The sequence below is a fragment of the Saccostrea echinata genome, unplaced genomic scaffold (genome assembly GCF_033153115.1).
Source record: "Saccostrea echinata isolate AGI-Se365-2 ecotype Australia unplaced genomic scaffold, CSIRO_AGI_Sech_v1 ptg000002l, whole genome shotgun sequence".
Taxonomy (NCBI): Eukaryota; Metazoa; Mollusca; class Bivalvia; order Ostreida; family Ostreidae; genus Saccostrea; species Saccostrea echinata.
In genome coordinates, this window is record NW_026889751.1 from 25,366,204 (window position 1) to 25,390,629 (window position 24,426).

The window sequence follows — 24,426 nt, forward strand, 5'->3', positions numbered from 1 at the left end:
GGCCTCTCTTGGCCTTTGAAGAACATTTAAAAAGATAAGTTATTTTTGTCGAATTTTTATTCATCTATTATTTCCAAGTCTACCTGATCATTAAAACTATGAAAGTACTTTCTGTATTATACAATAAATATTCTTGCATAATTCTTTTATTCTACTAACCTTTTAAATACATTATTTACAGTGATTAATTATCCAAGGTGAGTGGCAAAGGGGAATAACTTTGCTCAGCAGAATACAAGTTAATAGAGCCCTGGCCAGGACCAGAACACTTGACTAAATGGTCCAGGTGTTCAAAATTCTGGTAAAAATACCCTTGCATATTAAAACTTTTACTCTGTTTGCCTCGAATATGCCCAGAAGCATCTGAAGATTTTCAAAGAAATGCATTTTCACTAGATTATCAAATACATAAAGCCCCATCCTTACACCAGAACATCTGAGCCATTGGCCATGAACTCACAATTCTGGAAGAAGCACCCTTGCTCATCATAACTATACACTTGTTTCTTTGCTTTATAACCAGGAGTAGAAAAAAATATTTTGAAAGAAATTATGCATTTTCACTATAAAATCAATAGAGCCCCCCCCCCTCCTTCACTAGAACCCCTTACCCAGGGGCCATGAATTTCAGTATTTGGGAAGAGGCATTCTTCCTTATCATAAACATGTCCTTCCTTTGTTTGAAAAATACCCAGGAGCAGATAAGAAGATTTTGAAAGAATTTATGCATTTTCCCTATATAATCAATAGAGCCCCGCCTTAACACCAGAACCCCTGACCTAGGGGCCATGAAAATCATAATTTCTGAGGAGGCAGCCATGCTCATCATAACTATGTACTTAGTTTATTTATACCCAGTAGCAGAGATGATTTTCAAAGAATTAATGTATTTTCACTATATAATCAATAGAACCCCGCTCTAACACTTGAACCCCTGACCCTGGGGCCAAAAAATTCACAATTTTGGAAGAGGCACTCCTGCTCTTCATAACTATCTACTTAGTTAGTATATTTAATACCCAGGAACAGAGGAGAAGATTTTCAAAGAAATAATGCACTTTCACTATATGATCTATATAGCCCCACCCTAGCACCAGAACCCCTGACCCTGGGGCCATGAATTTCACAATTTTGGTAAAGGGCTTAATGCTTATTACAATCATGCCAACAGTTTGATTGCTTGATGTCCAGGAGTAAAGAAAAAGATTTTTAAAGATTGCATTAATTTTAGTGGTTTTTGCCCCATCCCTCAGGCCCCAGGGGGGCAGGGACCATGAAATTCATAATTTTTGTTCCCCTTCACCCATAGATGCTATATGCTAAAATTGGTTGAAATTGGTTGAGCATTTTCAGAGAAGAAGCTGAAAATGTTCAAATGTTAACGCACGACGCACACCGACAGACAAAAATAGGTCACCTGAGTAAACTCAGGTGACCTAAAAATCATCAAAATTGCAAAGATTTTGTAGATGACTGTGTCATAGATTAAGAGGCATGAGATACACCATTATGATCCAAGGCAACCAATCTGACAAGTAGAGATATTTTCTTGTACAGTGGAGATTTAAATATGTGTAAATTCTGTGTGGAATTAAGAAACAAAATGCATTGCAATGATGGGAGTTTAAATAAATAATTTTCACATAGTGTCCATTTACACAGAGTTTTATTATGCAACATATATTCTTCCCCTAACATAAACTCAATATTGCAATATGCCACAGAATACAAATGATGTACTACCAATACTCCGCAACACCAAAATAAGCATATATACACAATGCACTTGCATAAAATGTGAGGGAATATTGTATATAAAGTTTATCAAAATGAAAACAAACTGGAATGCCATTTAGAATGAAATGTACCAAAAAAAAGTTAAAATCAACCACAAAAAACCTATTTTGCATAGTGTTCTGGAATGAGGAAAGAAGAGGGCACCTGCTTTGAAATGTAAATACATAAGTGAGGCACCAACATCACTAATGCTTGTTTTAATCCATAACATTTGCTTTAGTCACCACCAGTTGCTTTTACCACCAACACTTGTTTTTACCACTAACACTTGTTTTTACCACGAACACTTGTTTTTACCACTAACACTTGTTTTTACCACGAATACTTGTTTTTACCACTAACACTTGTTTTTACCACGAACACTTGTTTTTACCACAAACATTTGTATTTACCACTAACACTTGATTATACCACTAACACTTGATTTTATCACAGTTCCTCATGAGGACTCCTTAAAGGTTCCTCTTCCATGAACAAATTTCCATCATCTGCCATTTTAATTAATTTTTCCTTCTCAAGGTCATCAGGAGTTTTTACAGATGAAGGTTGGTCTTCTTTTGACCTTTGACCTTCATCCTGTACACTATATGAATCCTCTACTACAAGGAACCCTGGTTCCTCATCTTCAGATATTTCTATATCCTCATCTCCTTCCTCTTCAAATGAAACCAAATACCCCGTTATATTGGAGAATATCTTGCCGAACAATTTGGGAAATTTTTCTGTCGCTGCTTTAATGTCCATTGAAAATAATTCATCCCAAGATAGCACTTTGTTACCATCCTTGTCAATGAAGGAGAACACCTGGAAATATGTTATTTCATGTTATGTTTGAATCAAACAGGAACATTCCTTTATAGTAATAGTTTATTTTCAAAGTACACACAGCATCAATCCAATTTCTATTAGATCTTTTATCTACTCCCAAACTTTGTAGCAACATATCAAATCTGGGAGTGGTTCAAAGAGCTCATATCAATCATACTGTCATTGCATACATGTGTGTGAAAAAAAAAAGAACAAGGTATGATAAGGATCCCATTTGACTCCATGTATAAAGCAAATTCATTAGCAAGTGATAAATCAATCAATATTCCATGTGTTACAGGCATTTTTTTATGAATGACATCACAAAAAAGCCAAATTCATGCTTGAAAATTTTGGGCCCAAATCCATGCTAATTATACCTAATTCTCTGACTTAAATTGTAAAGTTTGATTTTTATCTGTGTCATCTTGCTAATAACACATTAAAATAAGAGGACCTTTTCCCTTTGTTTTAATGAAAATATTGAACTTATATTCTTGCATTACCATAGGTCTAAGCTAAGGGGCCAAGACTTAACCAAACTTCAATCCACACACCATGGGGATGCTTTATTATTAATGACTGGAGAAAGCTTATAGCTCAGGATAAAAAGCTTAAAAATGATTACAATCAAACCTTGTTATCTCAAACTTAATGGGACCATTAAAAACAAGAGGCCCATGGGCCACAACACTCACCTGAGTAACTTTGGCCATGCTGTTCTTTACCAGATTTCCCCCCTTCTAATACTTATTGTGGCCCCGCCCTACCCCTTGGGGTCATGATTTTAACAATTAAAAATCTACACTATCCCAGGATGCTTCCACATAATTTTCAGTTTTTCTGGCCCAGTTGTTCTTGAGAAGAAGATTTTAAAAGATTTTTCCTATATATTTCAATGTAAAACTTGGATTCCCTATTGTGGCCCCGCCCTACCCCCGGGGGTCATGATTTTTACAATTTAGCATCTACACTACCCCAGGATGCTTCCACATTAGTTTCAGCTTTTCTGGCCCAGTTGTTCTTGAAAAGAAGATTTTAAAAGATTTTTCCTATATATTTCAATGTAAAACTTGGATTCCCTATTGTGGCCCCGCCCTATCCCCGGGGGTCATGACTTGAATAATTTAGAATCTACACTACCCCAGGATACTTCCACATAAGTTTCAGCTTTTCTTGCCTAATGGTTCTTGAGAAGAAGATTTTTCAAGATTTTTCTTACATATTTCAATGTAAAACTTGGATTTCCTATTGTGGCCCCGCCCTACCCCGGGGTCATGATTTTTACAATTTAGCATCTACACTATCCCAGGATGCTTCCACATAAGTTTCAGCTTTTCTGGCCCAGTTGTTCTTGAGAAGAATATCTTAAAAGAAATTTCCTATTTATTTCAATGTAAAACTTGGATTCCCTATTGTGGCACCGCCCTATCCCCGGGGGTCATGATTTGAATAATTTAGAATCTACACTACCCCAGGATACTTCCACATAAGTTTCAGCTTTTCTGGCCTAGTGGTTCTTGAGAAAAAGATTTTTAAAGATTTTTCCTATATATTTCAATGTAAAACTTGGATTCCCTATTGTGGCCCCGCCCTACCCCCGGGGGTCATGATTTTAACAATTTAAAATCTACACTATCCCAGGATGCTTCCACGTAAGTTTCAGGTTTTTTGGCCCAGTGGTTCTTGAGAAGAAGATTTTTAAAGATTTTTTCTATATATTTCAATGTAAAACTTGGATTCCCTATTGTGGCACCGCCTTACCCCCAGGGGTCATGATTTTAACAATTTAAAATCTACACTATCCCAGGATGCTTCCACATAAGTTTCAGGTTTTTTGGCCTAGTGGTTCTTGAGAAGAAGATTTTTAAAGATTTTTCCTATATATTTCAATGTAAAACATGGATTCCCTATTGTGGCCCCGCCCTACCCCCGGGGGTCATGATTTTAACAATTTAAAATCTATACTATCCCAGGATGCTTCCACATAAGTTTCAGGTTTTTTGGCCCAGTGGTTCTTGAGAAGAAGATTTTTAAAGATTTTTTCTATATATTTCTATGTAAAACATTGATTCCACATTGTGGCCCCGCCCTACCCCCGGGGGTCATGATTTGAACAATTTAGAATCTACACTACCCCAGGATGCTTCCATATAAGTTTCAGCTTTACTGGCCCTGTGGTTCTTGAGAAGAAGATTTTTTAATGACCCCACCCTATTTTTGTCTTCTCTTGATTATCTCCCCTTGTGAGGGGACTTGGCCCTTCATTTTAACAATTTAAATTCCCCTTCATCCAAGGATGCTTTGTACCAAGTTTGGTCAAAATTGGCCCAGTGGTTCTTGAGAAGAAGTCAAAAAATGTGAAAAGTTTACAGACGGACGGACCGACAGACAGACAGACGGACAGACAGACGGACAGACGGACGGACGGACGACGGACAAAATGTGATCAGAAAAGCTCACTTGAGCCTTCGGCTCAGGTGAGCTAAAAACTACAAAAAATCCAAAGCTTTCAGATACTGAGGGTAAAAAACTTTTAAATAGAATAACTGAATGGAACTTCCAACTCACTTTGACATATCCACGGTATTCGATATGTCAACTGGTGTTCAAGATACCAAAGTTCAACTGTATTTCATGAAGAAATAGCTAAGAAAAAAGAAATTCTGCATTGTTTTCATAATATTTGGTTTTATATTGTTTGTTTTTACTGAAAGTAAGAATTTCATACCTCATCTAGACTTTGGACATCTTCCTCTGTAATGGAAGGGATTTCCCTTTGCATGTATTTACTGAATGACCTCTTGTAGAAACTCATAACATCCTCAAACAGTTCCAAGAACAACATTCTAAGGGAAAAATACAATGTACACAACTACATAGCATATAACTCCCACAAAAATGCATATGCTACCTCAATTAGAACCCATTTCTTATTATTAAAACCAAAGCCCTTCTCAACATTGCTTTTGTTGATTTTACTTACAGTCTGAATTTTAAAAACTCAAAATATAATGCCAGAATAAAATCATTTTCACATCAAAAATATCACTGACAAATCACAGATTTTTATATATCTATTTTTGTTGTTAATTTTTTTTTTTTAATTTAAACAAAAATTTGAATAAACTTATATATGACAATCTCTAAATATGACTGAGATCATGCATGTATGTACCTGAACTCCGAATCATGATCTGCCTCCTTCAGAGTAGCTAGGGGGACACTAGAATTCTGGTACGGATCCACCCCTTCACAATCTGGATCCGAGCTGTTAAACCAGGGCAAATGATGGAACCAAAAATTAACAGCTAAGTTTCTCCCTGGCTTAGAATCCACATAGTGTAACCATCTGCAAAGGATTATAGATTAAGGTTCATTTACCTTCTGATAAGAGAGATAACTGTTTACTGTTTATTCCTTCTTAAAAATATCAAGTTAAAAATTCATTTCTATCAAATGTTGCCCCACAAGGTATGCTTAAAGTGTGAGTAATTTATCATAAATTAATTAGATTTCTTCTGAAGAATGATTAGTGTTAAAGCATAATTTTAAATGTGTGAACATGTGTGAAATTCATGCATTTATCAAACCAAATTAATAAATGAACACACCCTTTAATATACATGGCCCTTTACTGATCTGGAGAGACTCAGACTTCAAAAAAATCAAATAAATGCTATGAAAACTAGATGTGTCATTGTGACACAAATGAACCCACTGCCTTGTAATAAAAAATACTAAAGGCTGGAAATGAAACAAAAATTGAATAACATGTTGCTGTTACTGCTTTTTTGAAGGAGTTGTCATTACCACAACATACTTTAGCTGCATAAAAGTGGTGATCATGCATGCAACTTAACAAACGCATAAAAACAAGTCTGAAAAACAGTGGGTAATAAGAAATGTTCAAAATCAAAGGGCAATAACTTTTGGAAATTGATATGTATCATTCGACATGAAACTCCAATTAAATCTGTAAGTCATCAATATAAACCCACACACTCCAAAATCAGCTCATTATCTACAAGCAAAAATAAAAAAAATTAAAAAAAAAAAAGGCTGGAAAGCAGTGAAATTTTCAAAGTCTAAGGGCAGTAACTTTTATGAAAATATTGGTCAATCACTGTGAAACTCAATCTTGATCTGTAAGTCATTGATATTAATACACATACTAAAAATCAGCTCATTATCTACAAGCACAGCGAAAGCAAAAAAAAAAAAATTCTGCAAAACTAACTGATGGAATATAACTAACTGATGGAATATGACAAACAGAAAGGGGTTTCACTGTCTATCTCGACCCCTGACCATTTCATGACAAGGCAAGAAAAAGGATCTTTAAAATTTTTACCCTACAAAATTTGAGAATACTTGCAAATCAAAATGGCATGCATGTACCGGTATATTTACCATAAATCTGGAAATTTTTACTTTGATTTATTTTCACCAATTTCAGTTAAAATCCTAGTAGTTTGAAATTATTATTATTTTTTTTTTTTTTAGCTCAGATACACCATATATAGCTTTAAGGTTCTTTTATATTGAAAAATGTAAAATTGACAGTTAGCAGGCATTGCAAATAAAATATAATTTAAGCATACAGTGTACCCAGTAAGTGGTTATGAAGTCCGTCACAGGAAAAAATCTACATGAGCAAAACATTGCTTATTTTCTGTTTTTAAGCAAAATATTTTGGTGAATATACTGCATTCACAAAATTACTAAAAATTTAACAATAAAATTCCAGATTTTGGCTGAAAGAGTGGCTTAAGAGTTCTAAAACAAGCAGTTAAGATTTGATTTTTTTTCCACATGCCAATGCACATGTACCCACTCACTTGTATGGTATAAATAAACAATCCCCTTTATTGATTGTGATCCTGTTGTATGGGATATTTTGTAGCTGTGGAAACTTGATCATATCCACTGACTCCACATCCACCTCACTAAATCCACCTTTACTGTTCCACCCTTTCTCCATCACTATGTGCCGATACTTCTATTGAAACAAAATTTATTAGGATCTAAAGAAAAGGAGTGCTTGTTCTGTTTACTGTAAATCAATTTTTATTCATGAGAATTTGACTTTTAAGTTATCATGAGAAATGGTCTGCTTCCGAAAATTCCATTCTTGTGTTTAATCTTACTAAATTAAACATGTTAAGGATAATTATAAAAAGCAATCACCAAATTTCATGAAAATTTTGTTTAGCTTATAATTACCAAAACAACAATCTTGCCAAAACAAGGTGTCATGAAAATTTAGTGATCAACAGTATAGTTCAACATTTTACTGTAAAGCCTGCAGATTTTTAAGTCTAACCCTATCAATAAGGATGATTTCTTTCTTTCCATCCAACAGACAGTTGATGTTGTCAAGGTGATCGTTATGGAGGTGGGACTTGGTGGCGCCACTGCTGAACCACATAATCACCATCTGGAGGAAATTCTGGAATCCTCCACACTGTAGACTCAGGGGCAGGTTAAAGTCCTCTAAAATCATTGAAAATAACAAAAGATAGAGAAATAACTAAAGCAGAGACTCTCGTCTGATTATGAATAAAGTCCTTGATTAATTACAGTACATGTACCACTGTAAATGTCATATTTGCAGACTGCAATGTTGGAGCCCCTTCATTGTTTTTTTAGAACCAAAAATCAGAGCCAAATAGAAACAGTTTCCCCTAGGAAATGTGATCATTTTTTCCTGAAATAAACTTTATTTTCCCAATTTTTTAAAATAAAGATTTCAATGTCAAATTCTTACAAAATTGGATGAATGAGTCCAAACCTTATTTTTTGGATTCTGACATGGTTTGAACAACATGAATCTACACTACACCAGAATCGTCCTCAAAGAACCATCCATTTGCTTCAATTCAATCAAAAAAGATGAAATGATGCAAACCAGGTGAGCATTTAAAATGTGTTCATGAGAAGTCTAATTGATCATAAATTATTAAACTGATACCAACTAACAAGTCAACCATGAAATTATAATTCATTAAAGGTCAACATACGTTTCATTTCTGGTGTTAGATCAAACACCTGATAGACATCCTCCTTCTGATAAACATGAAGAAATTTAGCCATGGTTACATTTCTCAGCATCCCCGCACTTCGGTTCTCCTTTTTACCTAGTTCAACCTCCACTTCAATATTTCCGAATTTCTCCCTGAAATTCAAATGATTTAATTTCATTTAAGAATAAAGACAAAATATACAGCTTCCTCAGCAGAGGACTTTTAAATTCCTTGATTTAAAAAAAAGCATCAGAAAACTCACAAAGAAATAAAGATCCCTGCAGTGTGCTTATATCAATGACCTTGACCTTTTGACTCTGACCTTTGTTAGTAAATGACCACAAAATCTATGTCGTGTTTTTCTATCAATCTATTCCAACACAGTAAAGTCTGCGGTTGAAATAAGCACACGACAAATATGTAAGAAATATCCTATACACTAATTCTGTCTCATATAAAATGTGAGATTACTTAAACTATGTTAATGTATCTGTTGGTGAAATAAAATGCCTGTCGGCTACAATGCTCAATTGAGTTATATTACTCTCTCTATCTCTCAGATAAATAAATTATGTACTTAAATCATCTTGAAGAAAAAACAAAAGCTACATACTAGATTATTTATATACACAAACAATGATAAACTCTTTAGATTCAAAATCATGTAAACTTCAATCTACACTACCTGTGAATGCTTGCATATTAATAATCATTGCCCTGCTGTTCTTTACAAGAAGCTTTTTAAAGATTTTTTCCATATATCCCATGTAAAACTTCAATACACTACTGTGCCCCCCCCCCCTTCCCCTCAGGGGTCATGTTTTGAACAAATTTGAATCTACACTACTTGAGGATGCTGCCATATAACTATGATTAATCATGGTCCAATGCTTTTCTTGAGAAGATTTTTACAGATCGTTTTTTCCCTATACATTTCTATGTAAAATTTTCATCCCCACCCTTCCCCTGAGGCCATGATCTGAACAAAATTGAATCTGCATGCATTACCTGATGATGCTTGCACATTAATATGAATAGTTAAGTCTTTGCATCATGAGAAGAAATTTTTGAGGATTGTGTCCTTCATCATGTTCATGTTTATATTCCACATGTTTTAAACTTTGATCCTCTATAATTATTGTTGTCCCAACCTAACCCCCTCCCCCTCCCAGGTGCCATGATTTGAAGAAACTTGAATTAACAGTATGTCAGGAAGCTTTCACTTATGCTTAATCACTACTGGCCCAGTGGAGAAAAAGATTTTTATATAAACCCACTCTTTAATTGCCTTTTCTGAATCATCTCCCCTTGGAATGGGGTGTGGCCCTTCAATTCAAGAAACTTGAATTCCCTACACCAAAAGATGCTTTGTAGCAAGTTTGCTTAAAAATGTCCCAATGGTTCAAGAGAAGAGGATGAAAATGTGACAATGGATAAATTTTGATCAGAAAAGCTCAATAGAGCCTTTGGCTCAGGTAAGCTTAAAAAAAGAAAACAATGAATAATTTTTTACCTGAGGTATTTATCGGTCCACAGTCGGTATGCTGGGATATTGTCCTTCTCCAGGACTTTCCTCATCACTAATGGCTGACTCTTCTTAACAAACTCCTCATGAAAGACCCAGGGGGAGGGGAACTTCCCCGTGACTGGAATCCCTCCAATAGGATCCCTATGGCCTCCCAGGGGCTTTAAGTGGCCGGGAGGGCTAGCTTTTACTTCACAAAGTCCCACTGCCAACAGCACAAAAGCCAGTAAACTACTCTTCATCATTTAACTTCCTGCTGAAGGAGAGAATTTAAATTAGTTCAAAATAGATTTGTCAAAAAAAAAAAAAAAATTCATCAATCCTATCAATATTAGAGACCTAAAAAAAAACCCAATGCCATGAATGCAAAGCATGAAACACTGTTTCAACTAACTTTTCATTTGAGCTAGTATAGAATAAGAATATTGGTCAAAAATAAAATGAGGTACTAGAAATGCCTGCATGCTACCTGCATAAATATCTGTTTTGTAACAACAATCGCTAGTTTTTATGTTAATTACATGTACTTACCTGTGTTCAGTCTCAATAAAATTTTCATAATCCCTGCATTTTATGTTTCATTAATTAACAACTAAGACATGTTGAACAGGATGTGCCACATAATTAAATAAAAATAGACATGATAGATGTCATCCTTCAAATGTATTTCAATCCTTCTCAAATGTACATAAAAAATATTACCCTGTTTACAATCTTTTATTTATTTGAACATCCATTCATTCTATACTTAATTTCTAGAGAAATAATATGAAAATACAAATCCTTATTATTTATTAATTTATAATTTCTCTGACACTTAATAGTGAATATCAATTAATTCATGTCTGCTCTTTAAGTCTTGTGTGAAATAAATGAGTAAAATGTTTTCAGTAAAAAAAAAAAATCCTGTAGCTGAAAGCTATCATTTCATAGTATTATCACAGATATAAATAGACATATGATTTTTTTTTTATGCTGGTGTTATCATTTAATCATCTTTTGATTCACACGTAGGTAAACACAGGAAAAAAGCATGAATACCTGTTGTCAATGTATTATTCATGCAATTGCTACAGGATTATTTATGGGGGGGGGGGCGCATCAAATTGCAAAATTAATGCACATGCACAGTCTTTTAATATTTCTATCATGGGGGTTGGGTCCCAAAGTCTTATGTTTTGAATAAGACATTACGGTAATTCACTATGCCAGTACTTACGAATAAACATACTCTATATGGAGAAAAATTAGAAGAATTAAAAAATTATAAACATAATCGACTTGTTATTTACGACAACATGCCTCACCAGTTCGCGATCCACTCCTCAATGTTCCTATGGTCCTTTCGATACACCTTTTTTTCACTTCCTTTTAAATGTTGTTTGTATCTTATTCATCCATTTTCCATAAATCGGGCGATTTAATAACCAGGTGCTATGTTAATTACTTTTATACGATGTAACAGCTGTAGAAAACATCAATTCAGTTTTAAAAATCAGCGTACACAGTGATTAATCACGGACAACATTTCATGCCGACTTGTTTACATTTATTCTCGGGCTTTTTCCATATCGAAAGCAGAAAAGTTCCGAGGCGGAAGATGCACGGAAAGTCGAAATACGAATTGCATTGTGGGGTCAACCACGTGACCAAAATAACAGCGAAGCGAGATAATGAGACAGCCATATAGCACCATGAGTCCAAAAAGGTAGAGAAATTGCAGTTTTCAAATCAAAGAGCATCATTCTTACAATTTGTCAAGAAGTATTGACTCTATTGTCAGTTTGTATATACTAGGTAAAGTGTTTAGGACTGCTTGGTGACCAAAATGAAATCATGTTTTAGTGGCAGGAAATTGATGCATTAAGATACATTAATGTTCTCTTTTTGTTTGCGCCTGACAGTGGTAAACGTGCATGCTTAAGTCCGATTGTCTCTGCGTCAACCCTTGCATAATGATCAGTTTCAATTTTGAGAAGTTCTGCACGAATCACTTGCATAATTATTATCAAATGAATATTAGTAAACATGCACACAACTGAAATTATCCAAAATGTAGTGCTCACAATCGGAACCAAAAACTGATATGAAAGCATGCAATAAAACTCAGATGGGGGAGGGTCCCTGGTACCTGATCCTGCTTCTGATGTTTTTGGAGGTCGATCCATGTTTGCTCTGCTCCCGATTTGTATTGATATTTAATAAATGCATCGATTATGAACTTAAATACTGTACGTTCATTATTACCATTATAGTTTCATGAATTGGGATGCAGCTGAAAATGTATACATGTACCATTTTATAATTTACATTTGCCAATATGTTTTATTATGTCGATCAGTAATTTGGTATAAATTCTGTTGCAACTATCCACACCAGTAACATCATGAGTAACTAGATTAATTATTCTTGATGTATAATCACATGGGATCTTGTGTGACCCCTGAACTACTCTTCGTCCTTCTTTTTTCTTTATTAATTATTTCAAGTTCAACAAACAACAGCTACTTATTTTGATTATGCAGGAAGAAAGAAAGAAGCATGAAGATGGGGGGCAAAGGGATGAAAATATGAATAATATAATATATGAATATAGAATATCATAAAATATGAACATAGAATATAGAATGCGTAATAGGGTAAGCAGTCTGGTATACGTACAATCTGTGTATGTGAGGTAATTGCATCCTTATAAATGTATCAAGTTTGATCCAGAGGAAGGGTTATAGTCTTTGAGATAGAAATTATTCAGAAGTATAAGTAATACCTATTTTTTGCTTAGCAAGAGGATGATAGCTGTAATTGCTGTAATTAAAGCATGTAATAATTCATGCATAAGTGACTTTACCCTCATCATATTGTTACTACATTGCTAACATTTACCAGAATCAGTTGCGATCTTCATACATACCCCCCACCCCCCTTAAAAAAATAGTGCCTCATTTTTATTCATTGACTGAAATCCAATGAATAAAAGCTAGCGTAAGGTCTAAGTTTGGCATGCTCCTATATGTATAGTTGGTGATGTCTTGATGTAAATAAAAAAAAATTCCTAGGGACATTAAACTTATATACACAGTACATACATCTACAGTAAATCAATCTGGTATGAACATGTGAAATTGATATTGTATAAATGAGAACATATTTTGAAATATGACTTTGTAAATATAAGAGTAGCCTTATAAAAAGAAAACAAATCAATCATAATTCACACAAGTCTACAAATGAAATTAAAACAAAGTCAACACCCAAAATTTCAAGTTTCAAATCTGCAAATGAATCAGATCGTGATGAAGTATTATATCCTGTGTCTTTTTTTATTCAAGTGTAACAATATCTGTGGGGCTTATTTTATAGAACTGTATAAGGAAATACATGTAGGTACATGTATCTGTGAAAAAAATCTCAAGATAACTGGATACTGTGCATGTACCTATTTCAACCTTTTAGGATGTTCAAAATTTGGTGTAAAAGTATGTCGAACATGTCAAACATTATTTGGTGCTACTGTGAATTAGTGCTATCAATATTTTTAAATGAATTATATTTATCAAAATCATATTTTGGCTGTGTTTATGAATTAGCACTCAACTAATAGTGCAAAAGGTGCAAAATTATATATCCCATAAAAATGCTGTAAACATGCTCTTTTCCACAGGGTCATAATTCACGGAATCCCATTTTCTGTTCAATCCGTGCATAGAAAATTATGTAGATTTCCTAGACTGTCATTGCAGGGACGTAGCATCGTTTTTGAAAGTGGGTGGGGGGGGCAGCCAGAGAAAAAAATTTCAACTTACCTGAAAAAAAACTTGACAAGCAAAAACAAATTGTCTGAACTCGAAAATCCTATTTCGTTGGGGAGGGGGGGGGGGGTAGGTTCCAAATTCTTTCAGTACCAAATTTTATTCATACATTACTACATAACCCTCATTTGACTATTCTACAACAAAAAGTGGGGGGGGGGGGGGGCATCCAGCCTTTCAATTAACATTTCAAATAGTAAAAAAAAGTCTTTGGAAAAAGACCCCCCCCCCCCTTGCTACATGCTTGCATTGTGTTTCTTAAATGTATTTTTCAGTTGACTGTGACTTTCCACAGAAAAATTGTAATGGGGTACATAGCAAAAATTTATTCAACATGGAAAACAAATTATGTTTACAGTAAGTACTTCTCTAATCAGTAGTCAAGTCAAATTAATATCTGTATTTCAAGCATTTTGGTGTCGAAGCCTTCATTTGAATCATGACACCTGGACTAGATGTGAACATGTTAGAGGTCCAAACTGTATAGGAACAATTTGTAAATTTCGAAACATTCTTTAAGAGCTCATCCTTCATCCAAATCATGACCCCTGGACCTAGCTGATTTAGCTCAAATTTGGGATCTATACAGGAAGAATTATTCAAAATGCATGTTTTCTGTAATAAAATGGCTTCCGTTTTAAGATGGGAGTAGAGGTAACAATTTGGGTATTCAGATGGCAAACAAGGATATGATTTGTCAGATCATTATAAATTTATAATCACCTAATTTGGAATTAACTCATTTTCACAAAAGCTGGTTTCTTGGGATCTAAGTTATGAGTTTAAACAGCAAGGAAAACAATAAGATCAGCTGAACTTGCGTGGAGTTTTTCTTTCATTTTGACAGGGGAAAACAGATAGTTTTAATGTGCTTGAGTTTATTTTGTTGAACTTTTAATTTAGATTATAAAATACACTGGTATGTTGATATAATTTTCTTTTCCAGATTATCAAAAGAAATTGGTGGATATGACTCTTCCACATAGAGTAAAACCTATGCAACACTGTCAATATGGTAAGACAACCCATGTTAATTTTAAATATTAATTTAATGTGATTATTATTTCAGGCAATGGTACGAAGAATAAATAATTAATGAAAGTGTGTATTGTGACACATGAAGCAATTCATCTCATTTTCAATACTGTTTCATAATGTTCATTGAACTTGTTGAATATGAAAGATGATGCATTTCACTCAATTGAGAATAATTTGATGAAAGGAAATTTAAGTTTTTTTTAATCAGTCTTACAATACCTATACATTAAAACACAGATACAAGTAAGACAGAAGCTGTAAGGTAAAAATCAAAATGCTGTGTGGTGCTGATTTGCATCCAATATTTAATTTCAAGGTCAAAGGTCATGGTCAATTCCAGTTGCAGTATTCGAATTTTTCAAAATCAGATCCTAGAATCATGTTGTACTGTAACCTAGCCAATGGGGAAATATTTAATAACGGGTAATTAAATTAGCCTTCATGCTATGGGTGGTGGTTGTACTTTAATCGCTTCTTGTCAGGATTTTCCTAATACATTATGAAACTCTGTTAATTGCTGTAGATTTTAGGAATATTAACATCTATTTACTTAGATGTTTGTGATTGAATTTCATTTTATATTATAGTCCTCAAACCAGTTAGAAGAAGCTTCACTGTTGCTTGAACTTCAGACTGAAAAGATTTTGCCTGCTCAAAATAAAATGGTATGATTTTAAAGCCAGTACAATGTATATTTATTACATGCATTTTTTCATTGCAAAAGTTGCAAACTGTACAGTGAAACCTGTCTTAACCTATGTGCACTGGGAGTGGGACACAAATTTTGTATCAGTGTAGAGAGAGTGTTGGATTAATCAGTGAAAAGAAAATAGTAAACTGGGAATGAAAATTAAGGTCAGGATACACAGTGACACACATTGTACAGGTGTTGGATTGGACAGGTTTTACTGTATATATATAATGGTAGCAAGGACTAGTACACATGTACTCATATTATTATTTTTCAAATTATTCAAAACATTTTAGATTTCATTTTTAATGTGATTAACAATCTCTTTTAAATGAGTACCGGGTATATCTGCATAAATTTAAAATGAAGTACATTTTTGCTATAACAGAACAGCTTATGTCTGAAGACTTGTATGGGACACCAGATAAAACAAACATAAGGCAGCTTTATCCTGTTGACTATTGACGAAATGAATTTAAAATTTTATGGAAAATGATTTCATTTTAGATTGAAAAGGATGGGAACATTTCTGATCCAGAACATTCACTCCAAGGGAATTGTATCATGGTGGAAAAACCAAGTAACAATGGCGATAGTTCCACTGAAAACAACACAGTAGCAGACTTTCCCAAAGACAACACTCTGGGAAAGGCACAAGATTTACCAGTGGACACTTTGCAACAATTGGACAAATCAGAATCAGTAGAGGTCACTAAGGCGAGTGGACCTGAGGTCCAGTCAGACACAGCCATGGAGATAGACTCAGAAGAGGGCAACAGTGTGAGTCAGCCTCAAGATCAAAATTCGCAGCATGAGATAACATGCAGGGGTGACAAGAATGCCACTGGAAATGTGGACACCATTCAGATTTCTCAGTCAGAAAATGGAAGGGTAATTCAGACAGAAGAATTTACATCTGCAAAACAGAGTACAGAATTGACTGCTGAAACACCAGCTGAAGCTAGAGGTGTGGATTTGGGAAAGTCAACATCAGGAGTCTCAGATTTAAATACACAGGAAGTGGAGAATAGTCAGATTTTAGCGTCTGCTGAAACTGGTTCTCAAGAAAATTCTTTTGATGCTGAAACAAATGCATACAAAAGTTCACCAGGTGTCATTTCATTTGACAATATGGATGTTAATGAGGAATCTCCCATTTCTACAAAGTCTACAGTCGGCAGTCAGGAAAATATTGACACCATGAATGACAGTCTGTTGCCAGAAGAGATGGAAATGGATAAAGTTTCTCCTGGAGATAAATCAGAAAATGACAAATACTCTACTGAATGTCATGGCAGCAATGACGTGTCAGCAGAGGGTGTCAACAAGGATGTTGGAAGAAGTGTTATGTCTGAAGCATTTGGTGAGCTGGAAAGTCAGAATGATAGCATTGATGAGGATAGTGATGGAAGGCTACTTATAGACACAGAGGCAGAATCAGAAAATGATGAAGATTTGTCAAGGAGAAGGAGAAATAACCATTGTACTGAATCTCCATTGGCAGCTGAAAAGTTGTCAGGACAACAGCACAGAGATTCTCCATTAAATATAGAAAAGGCAGCAAGTCAGCTCAAAGAGGTAGCAGAGGTTCCTGAAAGGAGGGCAACTGAAAAAAGCAATGATGTGATTTCAGATAAAGATGTGATGTTGGAAAGTGTGACTGAGAATGAAAGTGAAAGTAGATCTGAACCAGTCAGGAGGGTAAGAAGTCCAGTAGAGGAGGGTCAAGGCAGTGTAGAGGATTTAACTGATGGTGGACCCAAGATCACCACCACAAGGACTCCATTGGGGGCTGTCATTAAAGTGGAGCAGACAGATGAGGGATATGGGGATTCAGGAACTGGAGATATTCTTGATATACTTCACAAACCTGAGAAAACTACTACCAGTGAAGCTCAGAAGCGTAAACACAGTGATATGAATGATAAGGATGTGGCACAGGCACTGTCTTTTGATCCGACAGAGGTTGCAAAGAGAGTCAAAAAAGAACCAGTGGATATTTTTGACTCTTCTAAATCTAACTGTTCTTTGAATATTTCTCCTATGACATCTAAAGGCTTTGTACCACATCACTCTTCCAGGCCCCAGGAATCTGTGTCAGACTTCGCCTCCAGTAGTCTGCTGCAGCTGAGTAAACAGGTGGACAACATAGCATCACAGCAAAATCAACAGAAGGCTCCAACACTAAATGCTGTCGGTTCAGCCTCACTAATTCAGCAGCAACCCTCCATGTTGCGACATCAGCTGAACTCGAGTGTAAGATTTCCACCAAAAGTTTCTCGCATATCTATTCCTTTTGTCAGGACCCAAGGGCCAGTTTTGCCAGCAACTACACAGTCAGACCTTAGAATAAGATCAGTGGTTCCTCATCCACCCTCTTCCTCTACAGCCACCACTGCCACCACCACATCCGCAGGAGGGAGTTCAGGTAAAACCCAACCAGTCCTGATCACCACACAGACGAGAGCAGTTCCTTCTCTGATGAACTCCACATCCACATTCAGATACAAAATTGTTCCAAATGCTAGTGGAGGACAAAGTTTAGTGTCAGCATCCACTGTTCCTAGTGTGTCCAAACCACCAACCACTGTTCCATCCACCAGTAATAGTTCATCCACCTCATCACTGGAGGCTATGTCCTCCTCCTCCATCAACATTGACACGGTTGGCATGCAGACCATTACAGAACTGATTGCAAGGAAGAACCCTCTCCCAAACTACAAGGTTACACCTCCTCCACCTAACTTAAAAGTTAATACGTCCGTGTTTACTTGCTATGAGTGTGGAGACACTTTCCGCTTTTCCACAAGTCTTGAGACACATCGTGGAAGGTGCAGCATGAAAATAACATACAAGTGCGAGGAATGCAAAGCTTTGAAAATATTTTTCAACAAGTGTCAGTTTCTTAGTCATTTGAGAGGCCATTTGAACATCGAGAAAACTCAAGCTGTTCCAATTCATATAAAATCTGATTCGATTTCAATCGAACCCTTGCCTAAATCTCACCAACAAGTCTTCTTTCAAAAGTTTTCAGTTTCCACAAAGACGATTAACCAGAAGGTCAGTAAGAGATGTGCAGAATGTGGAATCAGATGCAGTCAAGCGGAATTTGAAAAACATTTCTATGGAGAGAAAAAAGCCGATGGAGGATCAATTTTAGGAAAGTGGAAATGTTTTCATTGCAAGCTGCACTTTCCTTCCATCTGTTCACAGAGAGCTCATGCCAGGTTACACAAGGAAGAGGAGCTGGATAGAAAGTTTACCTGCCCAGAGTGTGGAATTGACCTAGCAGGGCTCATGATTGGATACCAGCAATTTGATGATTTTAAGGAAAAGCTGAGTTATCATCTCATCAACGTGTGCTTTCATCTGGATAAAGTGGATATCATAGTGTGTTCAAAATGCAATGCAGAGTTTTCCAGCATTGAAGACTTCCGATTTCATTATTTTCAAAAGCTTGAGCAATATTTTAAATGTAATGTTTGCCCCATGGCCTTCAGGCAGCAGGATTCTTTCAGCAAACATCTAACCTCACAGCACAGTGACATTCAGAGTGGGTATCGAAATAATAAAAAGATAGATGTCTTTAAAGTGATCTACAGATGCCATGTGTGTGGAAGTTTGATCGATGACCGATTTGTTCTGGACAATCATCTGCAACAACATGCCATAGCTACAAAATCAGTGTACCGGTGCAAAGAATGCCCAAGAATTTTCCCAAGTGGAGGAGAACTTGCAAGCCATTTCAAAGAGGATCATCCAGAAAAGATGAGATCAAAGATGTGCAAAAAATGTGACATTACTTTTGATGCATGGAAAGATTTGTTAAATCATACGTTAAGAGATGTGCACATCAACCCAACTATTAGTGTGGCATTTCAGTATTGTGGAACCTGTGGATTTTTCTATGATCCAACAGAATCCGATGGAGGACATTCTTGCATGAGTCAAAAAACAGGAAAAATGATGGTCAACAAACTCCTAAATACCTGCAGAATCTGCAACGAGCGGAAATTTTACAGCACTGCTGGGTTGCGGAATCATTTACAAACTCACCAAGAAAAGGGGTATCTAGTGTGCAAGTATTGCCAGATAGGTGGGTTTTCTTCTGTGGAGGAGATGAAAATGCACGAGAGCATATGCTCTAATGGGAAAACTTTGGTCAAACCAAATATTCTGAGACAAAAGAAAAGCACTGCCACCTCCTCTTCCAACAATAAAAAAATGGAGAAAGATGCAAAGAACTTGAAGCAGCCTCAGTTACCAGTAAATTTGCAGCCAACATTTTCATGTCCTGACTGTGATGAGAAATTTCATTCCAAGGCAGATCTTGGTAATCATCGGAAAGATGAACATAGCGATCTGTTCCCATGTCATCTCTGTGGTTTAACCTATGAATCGCAGCAGAGTCTACGTAAGCATCTCCGGGTGTCCCACGAAGGAAAGACTCATGTCTATCCATGTGTGATATGTAGGAAAAGGGGTATAAGAAGAATCTTCACAAATGTTTTGGTTCTGGAGAAACACTTGGCTTCAAAACACAGAGTGAGTAAAAACCAGATGAGCTCTAGCATCGTGAATGAGATTGACGAGGAAAATGAAATCCTGGATCCACCCCCTAAATCCATAAAATCCTCCTCAGAATCCACAGAATTAATCACAGAAACGGACTCGCCAGTCAAACGTCTACATATAGAGGGGGATCAAGTTTTCAACTGTGCAAAATGTAGATTTGGATGCGAGAACAGAGAAGAGTTTCTTAAGCATCTTGAGATCCACAAGATAGATAACTCTGTCCAGTGTTTGGAGTGTGGACTCTGCTTTGCGATTATTCCTTCTCTGAGAAAGCACTTGTTTATGGTGCATAAGGTGAAGGACTTTGAGGAATACTGCCAGAAGGAAGGCATTAGTGTCATGGAGGAGGAGTTTGTCAGTGAGGAGCCTGAGGACACTTCCTACACAAGCCCTGCCGAGGAGTCGGATATTGAGGATGAGGAACGGGACCCACTGGAGTGTCGAGTTTGTTACAGGACATTTGAAGACGAAAACAAATTGCGCACACACATGAGGAGTCATGGGATGGCTTTTATCCGAAACAAGCGGAGGGAAAGAGCTCTGCAAAAGTCTAGGCAGTCTGCATCCACTTCAAGTGTGAAAAGTGAAAATACAAGTGAAAACAGTAATGCATCATTATCTGATGCCAAATGAGCATCAGTTTATCATACATTCATAAACATATATGATGCAATGAGAAGAAATGAGAAATATTATGTAGCATGTAATGTACATATAACTACATAGTGGCCATTTATTATACATACATTACTATTAACTAGATCATGAAAGAAGTAGATTTGGTAAGATTTTACCATTTTTACATTTTTTTGAATATTTAATAATTTCCATAATAACAAATATCTGATAGTACCAAATTGCAGATTGCTTTACCTATCATGTATATTTATCTGTATCTGTTTATCTCTTTAGAAGCAAACATTTAAGAATAAAAATAGTGTATGACATGATTTCTATGCAACCAAGATACAGATCTCAATGAAATGATCTTTTACATTGGATACTTGTGAACAATGTACATTGATTGAAAAGGGAGAGTTGCAAATAAAGCTTTAAAATGGAATACCCCGGTAATTATAATGATAAGTCCCGAAAATATATTAGTATTTTTTTGTGCCCATTGTTGACAGTTTTTAAGTTTTAGTTTGATTTTTTTGTCAAAAATTATTTACTTTCTGAAGAATAATGTTTTAAGGACATTGTTGAAGATGCAAAATGCCTTATGTATTACACAGTGTATTTCTCCCTTTCATGCACTGTACAGTATAAACTTGCTATCTCAAAACCAATATGTTGAACAACAAGGACAAAGTTGATTGACCATCTCAACCTCATTACACATATTTCAAGCTTGATGTCTGGAAATCTCAGATATCTCCAGATATCCCCACCATCCTGCCTTGTTTGAGATATCCAGGTTTGACTCTACTTTGATGCCTGCTTTTTCATAGTTACATGTTAATGTACAAAAACACACATTTTCTTCGTGAAAAGTTTATGTATAATCATCCACTCCCATGTTGTCTTAAGTTTATAAAGAAAATATTCTTACTGAATTATTTCTTTTTTATATTTTATTATGAAATAAATCATATCTTTATTTACTCAACATGTATTGAATTTTCTCTTAGATATTTTCCATCAGTATTTAAGATTTAACATTCATAAGCTTGGACCTAGTAAAATTAGGAAGTTTTAGATCTCTTATAGTTTTGGGTTAAAGGTCAAGGTCAAACTTCCAGATTGTTGGTGTGATAATTTTGATGCAAAATAAAATGGCACATTTTGTAACATACCTATTTCATTAGAGTGTCTGCTCTAGAGGCGCGGAGTAAGGAGTTGATCCTTACATCGCGGGTTCGACATGGAGACTGGTTTATGAGACCGTATAAACAGAGGTCCCGTGTAGCAGTAGGTGCTGGCACAAAAAAGATCCCTCACTGCTCAGTGGCCTTGAGTGCCAAGTATAGATCAAAACTTGCAGCTCTCCACTGGCAAGTATGGCATCTCTATATGAGTGAAAAATTCTCGAGAGGGGCATTAAACAACAAACAAACAAAACCTATTTCATATTTAATTTGTAGTTTGAAAATTGTAAGAGAAAAAGATTCATAGATTTTAAGGTCATTAATTTGGGCATTTGTAGGTGAAAGTCAAAGAGTAAAGGTCAAGAAGCATTGTAAACTTGTAAAGTTTTAACTGTAAAATCTTGTCTTCACTGTACATTAGTGCATGGTTAGAAGACATTTCTTGAATACATGTGTGGGTCAAGGTCAAAACTTTTGATATGGCTACTACTACTAATTAAAAAAAAAATCACTTTATAGCTGAATTAAAACCAGCATCAAAATAGTATATTTTCATGAATATTTCATATTGTACAAAAAATGTAGACATTTTAGTCACTGCACAATTGAAAGACATACCTATGGATTCTGAAGCCACTTTTCAATGGTCAAGGTCAAAAATTCATTTTAATATAAAACTGTTTATTGATCCTATATCACTAGTCAGTTTTCTAGTTGGAATGAAATGTATAATGAATTTTGGCCCAGAAGCTTCAACAGTCATTTTAGTATTATGTACCTACATTCTCTGTTCACTGCATGGTCCTGTTATGCATCAGCTTTACGTTCCACACACAGGTTTTTCCATTTCTTTTACAAACCAATGCCCCAATCATTTTATCTGCCAATGACATTGACCTTCTGAGAAATGCCTCGAGTCAGGTATCAGTAGTATTTTAGATGTGAGCTATTTAAAAAGGCAAAGAGAGTGAACAGTGATCAATCTCGAAGAAACCTACAGATAATACAAGTTTGTGAACAGGGAGGGCATAAAACATGGAACCCTAGAAATCAAGAGGTGGGATCAGGTGCCTAGGAGGAGTAAGCATCTCCTCTAATCTTTGATGTTATGACTCTGCAAAACTCTTCCTTTGTGTAAATGAAAGAGCCATCATTCAGGAGTAAGCACTGAAGCAGTTGTCACCCTTTCAAAGTTTGATAGATGGTTGATTATAATATAAAATAGGTGTAAAGCAAAGTTCCAGAGGGATGAATATAATTTTTGATTCATTATAAATGTAGCTGGTTATATTCAATAATTTTTTGATACATTTCAAAACTAAAGGGAATAAAAATCACTTTGCTGTATAGGGCTGTCTCTCACTCAGAATTCATATTAAGCATGTCTGCTTTATACTGCAAAATCAATTTTTATAGGGTTGATTTTTGTGTTATGAAAAACCTCACAAATTCAAACAATTTGTCTACCATCCTTCTTCAACCACAAAAATCAAATCCCCACAAACCAATGGTATAAATTTTTTTTTTCATTTTTGGAAATCTTATTTTCTTCTAGACAGACAAGCTATATCCCTTAATTGGCAATGAAGACCATATTGATGATACAGTTGGAAGTTTTGTGGAATATGAGGTTTTGACTGAAAGATGTGCTTTGCCCCAACATTTATCCAGTTGTAATACCCCTGTTAAATTGAAACTTTGATTTTGTTTTTGTCCCCCTGATTTCAGGAAAGCGAGGGGACATTAAGCTCTGGGGCCATAAAACTTAGATGATCTCACTTTTGATCTCAGTCTCACTTTTCTACTATTAATTCCTTTAGTAAAAGTGAGACTGAGATCAAAAGTGAGCTCGTCTAAGTTTTATGGCCCCAGAGCCAAATCTGAGCATTCCTCTGTCAGTCTGTTACAAAAACTTTAACTTGACATAACTTTTGAATAAGAGATGGGTCTTTCATATTTCACATTTACATTACCTGTGATAAGACCTTTCTAAATATACTTTGATTTTTGACCCGTGACCTTGACCTTGGAGTTTGACCTACTTTTCAAAAATTTTAACATTACTTTAAATTGGTCATAACTTTTGAATAAAAAAGGCTTGGGCTTTCATATTTACATTACCTGTGACAAAACCTTTCTGAATGTATGACTATTGACCCCATGACCTTGACCCTTTTAAAAAAAATTCATCTTTGCTTATAATTTTTGATTAAGAAGAGATAGGGCTTTCATATTTGATATGTATATTACCTGTAACAAGACCTTTCCAAATATGCTATGATTTTTGACCTCTTGACCTTGAAGTTTGACCTACTTTTCAAAAATTTTAACCTAAAATTATTAAATTGGT

The 24,426-nt window shown here is 35.4% G+C and overlaps 3 protein-coding genes across 5 annotated transcripts in view; 2 read left to right on the plus strand and 1 right to left on the minus strand.

Annotated features, from left to right (window-relative positions):
- The window catches only part of LOC133175534 (large ribosomal subunit protein eL36-like), a 415,093-nt gene that overhangs the window by 327,075 nt on the left and 63,592 nt on the right, over window positions 1-24,426 (plus strand). The window lies entirely within an intron of this gene.
- Window positions 1,650-11,678, minus strand: LOC133175437 (bifunctional peptidase and arginyl-hydroxylase JMJD5-like). Of its 2 annotated transcripts, none has more exons than XM_061310549.1 (8): window positions 11,463-11,678; window positions 10,144-10,408; window positions 8,628-8,782; window positions 7,931-8,100; window positions 7,446-7,606; window positions 5,783-5,956; window positions 5,336-5,453; window positions 1,650-2,601 (listed from the first exon to the last, which is right to left on the minus strand). In XM_061310549.1, the coding sequence occupies exons 2-8, from the start codon at window positions 10,398-10,400 to the stop codon at window positions 2,227-2,229; spliced, it is 1,410 nt and encodes a 469-aa protein (XP_061166533.1). In that variant the 5' UTR covers window positions 10,401-10,408; window positions 11,463-11,678; the 3' UTR covers window positions 1,650-2,226. The 2 variants fall into 2 exon arrangements, with proteins under 2 accessions (XP_061166533.1, XP_061166531.1); XM_061310547.1 differs by having other exon boundaries at window positions 10,144-10,411.
- Window positions 14,607-21,787, plus strand: LOC133178189 (zinc finger protein 532-like). The gene is made up of 4 exons (XM_061312938.1): window positions 14,607-14,618; window positions 15,034-15,039; window positions 15,590-15,667; window positions 16,201-21,787. The coding sequence occupies exons 1-4, from the start codon at window positions 14,607-14,609 to the stop codon at window positions 20,899-20,901; spliced, it is 4,797 nt and encodes a 1,598-aa protein (XP_061168922.1). The 3' UTR covers window positions 20,902-21,787.